The 15,096-nt window shown below is 34.9% G+C and overlaps 1 protein-coding gene across 10 annotated transcripts in view; it reads right to left on the bottom strand.

Annotated features, from left to right (window-relative positions):
* The window catches only part of LOC115878934 (pumilio homolog 2-like), a 476,089-nt gene that overhangs the window by 434,687 nt on the left and 26,306 nt on the right, over positions 1-15,096 (bottom strand). Inside the window, exon 1 of one of the 10 annotated variants that reach the window (XM_030896041.1) lies at positions 14,742-15,085. The exons of the other annotated variants lie outside the window; for them this stretch is intronic. Coding sequence (XP_030751901.1) covers positions 14,742-14,777 — 36 coding nt within the window. The 5' untranslated portion in view covers positions 14,778-15,085. Of the gene's footprint in view, positions 1-14,741; positions 15,086-15,096 lie in introns of those variants that run through there. 10 annotated transcript variants of the gene reach the window in all.

Raw genomic sequence — 15,096 nt, forward strand, 5'->3', positions numbered from 1 at the left:
GTTTTTATAATTTTGTTTAAGACAAAATGACAGTGTTGTTGTAAAACTGTCCGTCTTAATTTAGCTCAAATAATACAGTCCGATTTTTCGTCTATATATACAATATATTTTACTCTCGGTTTTACTCGATACATTTTGGCTAAACATATAAGACTGACAGGTAAAACGTTATGTAGAGACGAATCTTTACGGCAACATTAACAAAGATAGTCAGAATACCAGCTTGTTTCAGAGCCAGTACTGGGAATACCCAAATGTATAACTTGCAGTGCAGTAAAACTCTGGATAAGGGAAAAGCAGACCATCCACTGGAGACACAGACAAGGCTTTCTTTATCTAAGGACTTAATTCTAAAACTACAAAGGAACTGCTAATGCTCAGCAGGAATAAATTGCGGATTACACAGGTCTCTTGACAGGGCATATAGCTGTCAAGTGCTACCTGAACAAGCTCGACCTGTACTGAAGTCTTTGCTGCAGACTATGCGATAAAGATCCTGAAACAGCAGAGCACGTAATACGTCACTGTAATGCTCTGGATCATAAACGACACTTTCTATTTGAGAAAGGAATGCTAAAACCAGAGGAACTAAGCTCCCATCCTAGAGTCATTTGACATGTGATATGTCCAATAAGGTATCTTCAGCATTCGACGAAATAACTTTAATTCGACGAATTAACTTTTTTTAACAAATCCTTAGTGATCCAAACTTCCAAGATACACATCCAAAGCCCCTTAATAGTGAACGAGCGACAATGATTAGAATGGTCATTGACGGAAACAGTACTGGAAGAATTTTCAGGTCAGGGGCTTGGAACACCCTTAAAAAGAAAATTCCAGTTCTCCAACTCCCAGTGGATGACATACCAAGAATTTACAACTTTGAGAAACACCTCACTGTAGTACTGAGTAATAAAAAGGATTGAAAGGAAGAAACGCTTACTCAGCATGTAAAAGACCATACCATAACGTGGTATACTGATGCTTACAAAACCAAAGCAGGGACAGGGATAGGAGTATTTGGGCCGAAAACTAAATACTCCGAACCAATGGGCACCTACCCCAGTATCCTTCAGGCAGAAATTTACGCTATCGAAAGATGCGTACAATTTATCTTAGATAGGAACTATCGAAAACAGGAAATTGCCATCCTATCCGATAGTCAAGCAAGGTCGAAGTTGGTCAAGCAATGCCTAGAAGCTCAACAAATTAGCCAAAGAAAATAAAGTCCTCCTAGTCTGGGTGCCTGCTCACCAAGGGATAGAAGGCATTGAAAAAGCAAATAATCTAGCTAGAAAAGGAGCGAACACTCGCACTAAATGGACCAGAACCATTCTATTTTCCAAACGGGAACCAACTGAAAGCGGAACTGAAGAATCTGGAAGACTCCATCCGTAACTTGGAATGGGTGTCCTCCAACGGTCTAAGACACTCGAAAAAGTTCCTCAGAACTTACGACGAGAGAAATAAAAGGTTTTCCTTGAGTTAAGTAAAAACAATCTTCGGATTGTCACGGGGTTTCTAACAGGACACTGTCTCCTCAACGAACACCTCAGTAAGCTGAAGCTGAGAAACAACGCCGAATGCATATTCTGTGGCGAAAATGGGAAAACACCAGAACACCTTATCACTGAGTGCGCCGAGACGACGATCATTCGTGCCATGAACTTTGGTACGGCTGATGTCGAGGATGAAGATCTGGCCTCTGTGGAGCCGTCTCAGATACTGGCTTTTGTTAAAGCCCTGAGATTGTATGATGAGTTATAACTCAAGAAAGGGGAACACACAATAGATCTGTAAGGTCGCAGTGATTAACTTCCCTCCTAAACGTTAAAAATGAGAATAAAGACGACGATATTTCGTCGGTAAATTCACTCCTCCAACGTCTGTAAACAGTGACGACACCTGTCCGAAATTAGTTAATTCGTTTAGAAAACAAGAAAAAGTAAACAAAATCTTTCTCTCAGATGCGCGATAGTAAACATACCGGCTGTGTCGGTTAATTGCGGCGCTAGGAGCTATGATGGCGCGCCAACGTCGCGGTTGACGCCGCGTGGCCGCGGATCTCGCTCGGCCTTGAACCGGCCGTCGACGCCGAGCGGCGGGTTCACTAAACCACCGTCCGATTCATGGTCAACAGCTTCGCGACTGGCCGTCGCACAGTGCTTCGAACATATGGCTCTAGAGGACAAAAATCCAAAACTTCTCTTTTATTGTAAGCAATTTATTCAAAATAGTTTTATTTGACACAAATGATGAGTACTCTCATTGTACTAAATGACGATGTTCTTAGTCCCACGTTTATGAAAAAAAAATCTTATAAATAATAATAATGTTGGAGCTGTGTTCCATCTAAGCAAATAATAAGTTATAGTATGAAAACGGTGTAAGTATTAAATAAATTCCTGTGATAAAAAAAAAATTGAAATAACATTAGAACATGATTCCTACAATATAAGCCTAATATAAGATAAAAATGTTTTTCTTTAATGAAAAAAGAAACATTAATGTTATTTTAATTAAAAAAAAACTTAAGATACTATAAATTTACTTTAGGACAACAAAATGCATAGATCGTAACTACTCTGATTCAGGAGAATTACTGCTGACAGAATCTTCCAAATTTATAGTATCCAAATCACAGGTAGATGAAGTATCCTCACATATAATATATTTCTGTACATCATTTTCTAATATGTTACTTTTTCGCGTTGTTACTGTTCATTTTGTCGGTATGAGGGGTTCGGATGTTAATAGTTACATCTTTAATATACCTTCTCCATATATTATTTTTTCCTTTTCTTGGGTATAACATTTTATAATAAATTGAAAGATGGACATTTTTTTTATGCGACGTTTCGCTCCAACATAGTGGACTTTTTCAGGCACAAGTGGTGTCTCATTTGACTGGAAGGTTCATCAATATCTAATAAGAACATATTTTTTGAAATACAAATAATTTTGAGTTCTTATCCTTATGATCAAGCCAAGTATTAACCAGATCGGCATTGCTTATCAATTTTACTCCATCTGAAAAGTATTATAAAATAAAGTTCGTCGCAAGCAGACGCAGGTGAACTATACAAAAAATAAAAGTGTATGAATATGGCAACAAAAATATTCAATAAATACGATATGTTTTAATATGTTTTTTTTTAAATGCCTTTTTGAAGTTTGAAAACGTAAAATTTTTATACCCATTTAAGAATCATCTTAAAAATAAATAAAAACTAAACAATCACGAACTTGTTTAGTAATAAATTTAAAAGTACATACCTTGTTTAACAATATCCATAGTGGATTTCAATTAAGTACGTACCCGTTTAACTCCATAATATACAGAACTACTATGAATGTTATTCTTTTCACTGATGAGATAATGATCGCAAAATTTATTTTTAGTGAAAATATTTGCTAACAAAAACGCTGCATATGAAAAATAATATACAGGATGGTTGAACATTGCTATAAGTATAAAATTATATATTCAGATGTTAGTAAATTTTAACTTATTTTTTGATTTTTGTCCATGGGACGAAGCACTGTGCGTCGCTGGACGTGCAATCCTCGCAGATCTGCTGGTCAACAATGGCGGAAAAACTATCCTTCGTGCCTCGTTCGAGAGATTTTAAAAACGAAACACAACAGCTGCTGTTGTTGATCTCAGAGAAAATTGTGACTTTTTAACATCGAAAGCAATCTGTTATTAATATTTTGCCCTCAATATTAAGGGACAATCAATGACTCCGTATTACATGGTATGAACTAAGAGAGAGAGAGCGAGAGAGAGAGAGCTTCTCAGAGACAAAATACTATCCACTCCATCTTAAAGCTAAAATTGATGGGAAGCGAGGTCCAAAATGTTAATGTTCATTGTGTAAAAGCCAGTGATGTGTCTTTTCACAATCATTGACTCCACATTTTGATCGTTTCCTGCACTTCAAGATTCTGTGTGATGTTGATAAGCACGAAAAACACATATTCTTTTGTTTTACGAATTTCCATTTTTCATCCGTTAATTTTTTAAACTCTGTACATCTTGAAACAAAATGATTTTTGTTACAAAATTCACAGTTTTCTAAATGTTGTCTATTTTGGGTTACTAGCGTATGTTGAAATTTGTGATCACTTCCTCCAGGCCTCAAATGAAGAAGCCCTTGTACAGCTTCTGCTTCTGTTTGTATCCACTCTTGAAAACATCTTAATGCATTTCCGGAGGTTTGTCTCAATTTATGTTTTGTCCAAGAGATCTGCATTGAATAAGGTAATTTTTGAATTAATGCGCCAAGAAGTTCAGGACATGTTAGGTAATTTTCCATTTTCAGAGACTCGAGCGTTGTAACCAAACTTCCTAACATGACAGAGAACAGAGAAGTGTATTAATGCTGAAAAATCGATATTTTTTAGGTAATGATAGGCTTTGTATTCTGCTACAAAGGATCTCACTAACTGGACCTTTCAGGTCTCCCAAAACGAGTTTGTAAAATGTAGATTATTTTTTCCGCCGGACCATTTGTCATTAGCAAACCTTGCACTGCTCTTTCTGCGTCACCAGTCAGACACTTCCTTAGGGTGCGTTTATGTTAGAGCGGCGATAAACGATAAGAGCAGCGATAGTAGCGAAGCAAGGAATATTATTATATTAATTTATATGTACGTTTTTTGGAGCAACGCGTCGAGACACGCTTGGCAGTTGAGCAACGATAAGAGCAGCGCTAATTCACTGCTTTTATCGTTTATCGCAGCTCCAACATAAACGTACCCTTAGCCGACATAAATTCTCCTCATCGTTTAGATCAAGTAATTTGGTAGTGTTATTGTAATGCGATATGAAGTGGAACCATTCCCTAATATTTCCTGAAAAAATTGGTAAATCTTTATCAATTGTTTGACGAGCTAAAAAAGTTCTAATGTCAAAATTTTCCAAAGCTGTTTTCGAACATGTTTTTGCATTTTCCGAATCTGGTGTACTGTAGTTTTCTTGTTTTCTGTCTTGATTTTCTTTAATTTCTGTGTTCTCTACCTTTCTACGTTTCTGTCGCTTCTTTCCACCTGGTTGTCTTGTTTTTTTCTGGTTTGTAAATTTCTCTTTTCTTTGTACTTCATTATCTTTATTTTTACGACTCCATCTTAACCAATTTCCCACATAATTTTGATTCGCTAGTCTGTCTTCAGGCCAATTTTCCAGATCATTTACAAATGAATCTGTACAACTGGAATTCCCTTCACTTCTTCTGTAGCTGACCTCTTTCAAGTCTGTGTTATGTCCGTATTTTTGCTAGTTTCGTTCGTTGAGCAATAAGTTCATTTTTCTGATCTAGAAGCGATATTTGCTCGGTAAGAAGCTCATCTTCCTTATTTATTTTGCAGAAGACATACATATGTCATGGAGGAAAAATATAAGAGAATGACCAGGAACGAATGTTCAAACACTCCTCAAAACAGCAGAACAACAAGAAGAATTTGTTATGGATATTGAGGTCAATCTTCGGTAAGAAGAGACACCGAAAGAAGAACAAAGGATGATTTATATGGCTGCACCCACTCTCCTGTACTCTGCACCACCTCTTGATAGAAGGTGAGCATAGTTCCTCGGTACTATCCTTGCTTTTCCAAATAAAAAGTGTTCCTTGTGCCCCAGAGCCTCTCAGTGCTCTACTAACGCAGGATATGCAGCAAAAACTTCCTTGATACAAGTTGAGTTTGTTCAAGTACCACTTGACAGCCATATGTCCTGTCAAGAGGCCTGTTGTAATCCGCATTTTATTCGTACTGAGCATTATAAATTCCTTTGCGAGTTTAGAATTAAATCCTTACAGTCAGTTTTCAAGAGGGTCCAAGAGTTTTACCTGTGACACAAAACCAACGAACAAAATCTTATGTGAAGACGAAGTTTTAGTGAAATAAATATTTTAGTGACAGCCATGTAAGTATAGCTATAATTTTTATTCTCGGTATATTAAAAATAAATCCGCTTACACAACTGAAAAATCATACGACTGCACTTAAGTATAGTGCGGCACATCATAAATTTCAGACATATTTTATTAAATCATAAAATTTAAGTACTCCAGTTTAGTTTTACTCGTGAGCCTGAAAGGCCAACTGGCCAACAACTGGTTCCACCAACCTCGTCCATAAGGAATTATCGTTTACCGTAGGGATGTGCATTTTAAGAAAAATATCGATATACAAAATTTCGATATTAGTTCAAGAAAACACACTACACATATCTCGTAAATTAAGGTGACTAAATTAGAGGAACGATTGCGTCTTGCTCAGCCCTACAACGTCCATGTTTCGATATCTAAAAAATCCGATTACTTCCGAAAATATTCGAGAAAAACCCAATTGCTCTGAGTGCGTTTTTATTTTTTTCTAGCTCTATTTGCAAAATGCATACATCCACTTTTGTAGCGAATTTTCTGGCCTTCAATTTTTTATATACGGTAATCTTTCGTCGATGTCTTATTTTCTGAGGTATAAGCTAAGTCACACAACACACACATAAACGTGACATTTAAACCCTCCCCTCTCCTCGAGCTCATCGTCTATCTTCGGGAACTTTTAACACTTATCAGCACAAGTCTAGAGGAATCGATTGAAACCATTTTCAAAACTGTGAGATTTTTTTCCCACCGATTTGTCTAATTTGACTGGGCTATACATATATTTTAATAAACTACATCGACATATCGATACCTTTACACATCTCTAAAGTGAGCCCTAATAAAATTATTCGCGATTTTTAATGAAGCCAATAAATAATAAATCAAAATTGGCGCCTGTAAAGTGTGACGCTTGAAAACACGATTTTTATAACAAATATACCGTGCGTGAACCTAACTTTTGCCAAGTTGACGCATACATACGCTGATATTTTTAGCATACAACGCTTTTAAAAAGTATACAAGGTTAATTACAATATTTAAAATTACAAAATAATCGTTTTTTTGGTTAACCATCCATTTTTATATATTTTTTCTTTATTAAAATGTATTTATTATTTATACTGGTAATAATCTTTTAATAATATTAAAAATATATACTTAAAAACATTTGCACTTATTCAAGACTCACTCTGTATATTCAAAACACTGAAATAAAATATTGTTTAAAAATAGAACTATTAAGAATTTTAACTATTTTGACTAAAATACATTTTTTTAACTAAAATATTCTAAATATTTTATATGAATATATTCGATAAAACTCGTTTAGATAGAAAATGTAAAAAAATATTGAAATTATTTTGCCTTTGCATATTTTTTTACAAAAATAGCCAAACAGAATTTCAATATTTTCAGAAAAAATCCCACACAAAAAAGTATGTAGCAAATATATTTTTAAATAATTCAAAGTCCATATCTACGTATTTTATGTTGGTGTAGATTATTTTATTCCATAAACAGAAGTAATATTTTTATTTTAAAGATCACAGTATGTATAAAAAACATAATTAAAAATATAGTGATATATGAGTACGTTTTTATTAAAGTACCCACTTAAATGTCAACATTCCTTTAAGTATATGCTGAACTATTAAAGTATATATATTAATTAAACCACACCTTGCGATAATTATCAACTATTTTATGAGATAATTTTCAAGAAATAAATTATTTTATTTGACACAATGTTGAGCTGACTATTAATTGATTAAAAAATCAAAGCAATAAACGAAATACAATCAATAAAATACCCTGTAACAAAATGTCACTAGATCTATTCGGTTGATGTCCATCCAAAATCAAAGCAAATGAGGATACAATTTTCTTGAATAATCCCTACACCTTTGTTTTTAGCCAAATATAATATCAAAATAATCTGAAAAGACCCACCAACAACTATTGAACGAAAAATTTTATTTAAAAAAGGGGAATGTTCAACATTCATGGAACACAGACCACAGAGTAGACCTAAACAAACCATAAAATACAGGGTGTTTCAAAAAACATGTGCCATCTCTCGTGAGGAGATTCCTCACGTAAAAATAAGATTTATTTTTCGTAGGTACGATTCTGCTTTGTTTCGTAGCTACAGAGCGTTAAAATATTAATAATCTTTCGATTTATTATAATTTTCTTACAAGTATTTTTAGCGTTTCGAATGAAATTTGAGGGTAAAAGTTACTACAAGGCTAAACCTATGCAAAGTCCAGAGACTAGCATGCGTTTGCATCACAGGAGCCATGAAAACCTGTCCAACAGCAGCAATGGAGGTCATTCTAGATCAAACACCACTGCACATTGTCATTGGTAGATATGCCAATGCGACAATGATTAGAATGGTCACTAACGGAATTAGTACTGGGAGAATTGTCAGATCAGGGGCTTGGAACACCCTCATAAAGGAAATACCACTCCTGCAACTCCCAGTGGACGATATGCCAAGAACGTACAACTTTGAGAAACATCTCAATGTAGTATTGAGCAATAAAAAGGATTGGAAGAGCGAAACGCTTGCCCAGCAGTTAAAAAACCATACCATAACTTGGTATACTGATGCTTCCAAAACCAATACGGGAATAGGGATCGGAGTGTTTGGGCCGAAAGCTAAATACTCCGAACCAATGGGCACTTACCCTAGTATCCTACAGGCAGAAATCTACGCTATCGAAAGATGCGTACAACTTATCTTCGATAGGAACTATCGGAAACAAGAAATAGCCATCTTGTCTGATAGTCAAGCAGCGTTAAAAGCGATCAACTCAGTATCAATCAATTCGAAATTGGTCAAAGAATGCATAGAGAAGCTGAATAAATTGGGCAAAGAAAACAAAGTCCTCCTACTCTGGGTGCCTGCTCACCAAGGGATAGAAGGCAATGAAAAAGCAAATAATCTAGCTAGGAAAGGAGCGAACACTCCACTAACTGGACCAGAACCGTTCTGCTTTCCAAGTGGTAACCAACTCAAGGCGGAGCTCAAGAACTTGGAAGATTCCATCCGCAACCTGGAATGGAAATCTTGCAACGGTCTAAGACACTCGAAGAAGTTTCTGAGGGCTTACGATCAAGAAAAATCACAGATCTTCCTGGGTTTAAGTAAGAACAATCTTCGGATTGTCACGGGGTTTTTAACAGGACACTGTCTCCTCAATGAACACCTCAGTAGATTGAAACTAAGAAGAAACGGCGAATGCAGATTCTGTGGGGAAGATGGGGAAACACCAGTACACCTCATCACTGAGTGCGCCGAGACGACAACCATTCGTGCCATGAATTTTGGTACGACTGATATTGGAGATGCAGAACAACCCTCTATAAAACCGTCCCAGATACTGGCTTTTGTCAAAGCCCTGGGACTGTATGATGAGTTATGACTCAAGAAAGGGGGACACAATGGATCTGTAAGGTCGCAGTGGTTAACCCCCCTCCCACTCATTCTAATTCTAATTCTACTACAAGAAAATTACAATAAATCGAAAAAATATTAAGACTTCAACACCCTGTAGCTACAAAACAAAGCAGAATCGGACCTATGTGAAAAATACATGTTATTTTTACGTCTCCCCACATGGCACATATTCTTTGAAACACCCTGTATAAAAGAATCGATATAGCCTGTAAACGATGAATTAAAAGAGGCCTTTTTAACCAATGAAATAATCAAGTGCATTTTTATTAAATAAAAGCATTACAAAACAAAATAAAAATATAAAAAAGACTGTCAATTCTTACGTGATTACGTGTTCTACATTACCAAACAATCCCCATATTTTTAAATTATGTGCTACAAAATCCTGAAAAGATTTTTAAGGAAAACACAGGGATGTTCCGGAAAAGTTAGTCGTAAAACTTTTACCAGACGTGCAGTTGGTCCCTTCGCCATGTTGCATGCGACGACTATAAAAGTTTTGTGTATAAAACTAAAGATAAATTTGGGTATTTCCAGACAAGGGGAACACTGTATTAGTTTTCCCTTTTATGTTCTCGCTTTTCCGGCTTTTTCGAGAACACAACGCAACGCAACAGTCTACAGAGCGATTCACAATAATAATTGAAATTAGTTGAATTTTACTACAATATTGTATTTATGGTTTAAATTTCATTTGTAAAACACGCAAAACTAATTGTGAAAATGGTATCGTTTGGTAACAGTCAGTAAATATCTGTAAACAATTCTCTAAAACTATATTATTTCGTAAAATTATGCAAAAATACTAAATTTTTGTTTAGTATTTGTTCGCCGTTACGTCATAATTATATGTCAAATAGTTAGTGTTTTAGGGTGTGTCTGAGATCAGATCATATTGTTTAGAAAAAGTTAAGTATGTTTCTATATTAGCTTTGTTCGGGTTCTTGTTATTACCGGTTCTGAACCGTCCTAGATCTCTGCAGCGCATGCGCAAATGAAATAATGTCTTCATATTTCCTTCTGCGCATACGCATCACAGTTCTAGGACGGTTCAGAATCGGTAATAAGAGAAACCCGAAGTAAGCTATTATTAGCTTTTTTCGGGTTCTTGTTATTACCGATTCTGAACCGTCCTAGATCTCTGCAGCGCATGCGCAAATGAAATAATGTCTTCATATTTCCTTCTGCGCATACGCATCACAGTTCTAGGACGGTTCAGAATCGGTAATAAGAGAAACCCCAAGTAAGCTATTATTAGCTTTTTTCGGGTTCTTGTTATTACCGATTCTGAACCATCCTAGATCTCTGCAGCGCATGCGCAAATGAAATAATGTCTTCATATTTCCTTCTGCGCATACGCATCACAGTTCTAGGACGGTTCAGAATCGGTAATAAGAGAAACCCGAAGTAAGCTATTATTAGCTTTTTTCGGGTTCTTGTTATTACCGATTCTGAACAGTCCTAGATCTCTGCAGCGCATGCGCAAATGAAATAATGTCTTCATATTTCCTTCTACGCATACGCATCACAGTTCTAGGACGGTTCAGAATCGGTAATAACAAGAACCCGAACAAAGCTATTGATTGAGCGAGTTCCGTTTTTTTCGGAATTTTTTTCATTTTTTAACTCTTCTTCAGTTACGAGTCCTGTAGTTCCAATCCTTTGGACTGTTGAAATTCCTATTTTTAAAGCCATCAGCAACTCGCTATATTATCTTAAAACGCTATCAATTTCTATTTTATATAGAAATATTACACCTTTGCATTTTACTTACTTCATATACGACATCCACGGGCAAGAGTGTTGTACCAACGTCTCTTTCTCAAGAAAAATAATTTATAAGCTTAGCAATGTGTTCTTGTTCATTTTGGTTGAATATTTGAGACATTTTTGCCATTAAAAAAATTGAATTTTGTTTGACAGCAACAACTAATTTTTAATTTTGACATTGATCGATGTCCGTCAATAAAATTATAACCCCAAATCAAATGCCAATGACAATGATTAAAAAAAATACGCAGTAATTTACAAAATGCCGTAATGACGTCAGCAATCTCTTTCATCTGGTTGTCAAGTGATTGAGAGAGTTCAACAATATATTATGACGTGACGCTGAACGATGGCTGAACATTCTACAGGGTGAGTCTTAAATAAGTGCAAATATTTTCAGGGCTGGTCTTTGAATAAGAAGACTAAGGAGCATATCAAAAATCTTAGGTCCACCGCGATGGGCCTCAAATATGGCCGACTTAAATTCCGGTTTATCAGTGCCGTTCTAATTTTATTTAAAAAATGTAAAACTATGATGTAGGGTAGACGTGGGGTAGACTCAATATTTTTTTTATTTTACGTTGTGAATAAATGTTGGTAGTTATTAAAATTGTTATAAAAATATAAAATTCTAATAAAGATTGTTAAGTTATAATAATTATTTATAACCATAAACATCCTATACGCTACTGAAGCAGGTAAGTCAAATTGGCGTATCTAAATTCTTTGACATCTAATCTTTGACAAGTAGTAAATAAAAGCAAAAATGCAAGAAAAAAAATATAATTAGTTAATTTAAGTGAATTTCATAAATGATCGGTTTACTACACGTATGTATATTATATAGTCACTTACTAGCGAAAAGTTGTTCCATTATTTCACACATGTTTGCCGAGATCTACCGCACGCTACACGCTACACAACCAACTATTTTAGAGTCTTTTCGATAAATCGCGATAGTGTCACTGTTAGTTTAAGTTCTGCCACAATTTCCATCTAGATTTACTACCTTTATGCAACTATCAGTAGTAGAATAAATAATAAATAACATAAAATAAGCTCCGTAAAGACTGACAAATCCACAAAAGTTCAAATCAAATTTAAATGTGTCAAATGAATCGTCATACAGAACTGTCAAGGATCCCCACCCTAGAGTCCTTTTTCCGCCCACCATGCATGAATACGTGGATAGCATTATGCTCCTTCCTTAGTCTTCTTATTCAAACGGGCTGGTAAATCTCGATAAAAGAAACATATTTTCTCTTTATCGTTATTCAAATAATTTCCAAAAAAAATGATTGTTTGCTAAAATTTTGAGAACCCCTGGATCTTTTCTGGGTTTTCTTTCGTGTAAATTTAATCTACTACCTATGTTGCCATATTATCAAGAAATTATGTTCTTTAACTAGAAACTAAAAAAATTTCCAAAAAATTCCGAATTTAAAAAAAAATGTTTCGCGAAAAAGCTCATAATCGTTTTTCTGGTGTCGAAATATACTTCCCCTAAAAATATTTGCACTTATTTAAGACTCACCCAATTGCGAAAATCTATCATTCATTTGTAGAAAAGATAATTTTTGGCAATGTTCTGGCGTAAAATAATCCTCTATGCCGAGCCTGCTGCTTTCAAACAGCAAAAACCTTCCCTAAGTTAATTAATGACTATAATATAACCCGTTTAATATCCATTTATGCCGACAGGATAATCTTGCTTTTTGTCCTAACGTCCTCACTTATCCCTACGCTTGTGACAATGACAAATGACGTTTAATTCAAAAATTCGCAAAATTTACTCCGGATTATAACCAAGCTGGTATTTTCCAGCGTATTCGAGATAATTTTGTTTTCATTCGGATTTTTGGTGGTTTATATTTCTTTATCGATCATACATTTACTGTTCATATAACAGGACACTGTCTCCTCAATCTCAATGAACAAGTAAGTAGATTGAAGCTAAGAAACAACGGCGAATGCAGATTCTTTGGGGAAAATGGGGAAACACCTCCCATCACTGAGTGCGCTGGGACGACAAACATTCGTATCATAAACTTTGGTACGACTGATATCGGAGATGGAGAACTAACCTCTGTAAAACCGTCTCAGATACTGGCTTTTATCAAAGCCCTGAGACTGTATGATCAGTTATAGATAGCCAGCTCAGGGAATCTAACACCACGTATACCTGTTTAACCACAAAAGCAAAAAACAAAAATTCCTGAAAAATATTGTTATTCCTTAGCAGGGTTGGGTAAAGAAAGTTTTACATAGTCTACCGTATTTTCTAGACGTAAAAAATTAATTTTCTACACCAACTAATTCTCTCCATATATACAGACGTAGAAGATTAGATTTGTATATTGAAAACTGCTTTTTTTTGAGTTTATATACCGGGTGCGTCTTAAAAGTGACTGGCCCCTATAACTTTTTAATTTTTTTAGATAAAAAAAACGAGATTTGGTTTGTTAGTTCACCAGCCTTTTATTTGTTTTAAAAGTAGGTATATGTGTTAGATTGTAGATTTTGTGTAAACTTAAAGCTATCTTATTTATGTCCTCTAAAATATCTTTATTTAATTGCATTTTCGATTAAAACCAAATATTTTCTTTATACCGGGTGCGTCTCAAAAGTGGATCATCCTTATAATTTTTTTAACTTTATTCGATAGAAAATAACATTCTGAATAAAATGACATATCATATGTCAACTTCTGACATTTTCGCTTAAAAAATCGCATTTTAAATTACAATTTAGATTGCCATGGCTGTGTTAAAAACACTAATTTTTAATCAAGAAGCCTTGGCAAAATACTAACCAACTCAAATGATCGTCTAATATTTTTCGTGTCTTGTCCTGGCCGCTTAAAAGATGCTTAAATCTTATTTTTAATCATATCTCAATTTTTTCAAATGGAACGTGGGTGGCTCATTAGCATATTTGGAAAAAGCATTTTTTTACGAATAATTTGGTACCACATACTTGGTATTTCGAGTCAAATTGTCGTTATAAACCGCATGTTACAATTTCAAATAAACTATATTATGCGAAAATGTCAAAAGTTGACATATGATATGTCATTCTATTCAGAGTGTCATTTTCTATCGAATAAAGTAAATAAACACCGAGGGTGTCATTTAAAAATCAAAAGTTGTAGTCATTTCCGGTGAAACAGGAAGTGACCAAAGACAATTGAATACGTCAATTAATCCTAATTTATGTCATATTCAAACATACCAAATCTCCTTTATCTGAAAAAATATAAAAGTAATATTGAGCCACTTTTGAGACGCACCTGGTATTAGTACAAGAAATAAACTAATAACCATAACTTTAATTTTTATTTATTATGTACCGATTTAGCAAATATATTTAATATATCAACATACAAATCTCCATACCACAATAGTCTTGAAAAGTAGTCTTCTAAAGACTTTTTTGTTAGCTTAAACATTAATTTTCATATTATTATAAACAGACAGCGTTTTAGGTTTAACAAAATACAGCTTTCAATACATTTTCTACGCACTTTTCTACACCCACGTAGAAAATTAATTTTCTACGTGCAGTTACCCAACCCTGTTCCTTTGTTTCGTGTATTTTTATTAATAACTCCTTACATAGTCGTTAACCATATCCGGCCCCATGTCCAGCATAGTTCGGTACCCCCTGAGCAAATCGTTATCCAGCTCGAGGAACTGCGACAGATCCCTCAATGCGAATACGTACACTTATATCCTTATATACCATCCACTAGTTTCACTCAAAAGCAATCATATCACATTATATACACCACAAAGATCCATTACAAAGCACAGTAACTTTACTACAACTCCTGTATATATAGATAGGCAAACACAAACCAAGAAGTACAGGTGCACCAACCCCTTTTTAGGTGGGTAAAGGTTGGTACACAGGCTAGGCTCGCTCTGAGGGAGAAAAAACGATCATATACGCACAGCGGATTGGTGAATC

The sequence above is a fragment of the Sitophilus oryzae genome, unplaced genomic scaffold (genome assembly GCF_002938485.1).
Source record: "Sitophilus oryzae breed Bouriz unplaced genomic scaffold, Soryzae_2.0 scaffold_1000_pilon_pilon, whole genome shotgun sequence".
NCBI classification, from domain to species: domain Eukaryota; kingdom Metazoa; phylum Arthropoda; class Insecta; order Coleoptera; family Curculionidae; genus Sitophilus; species Sitophilus oryzae.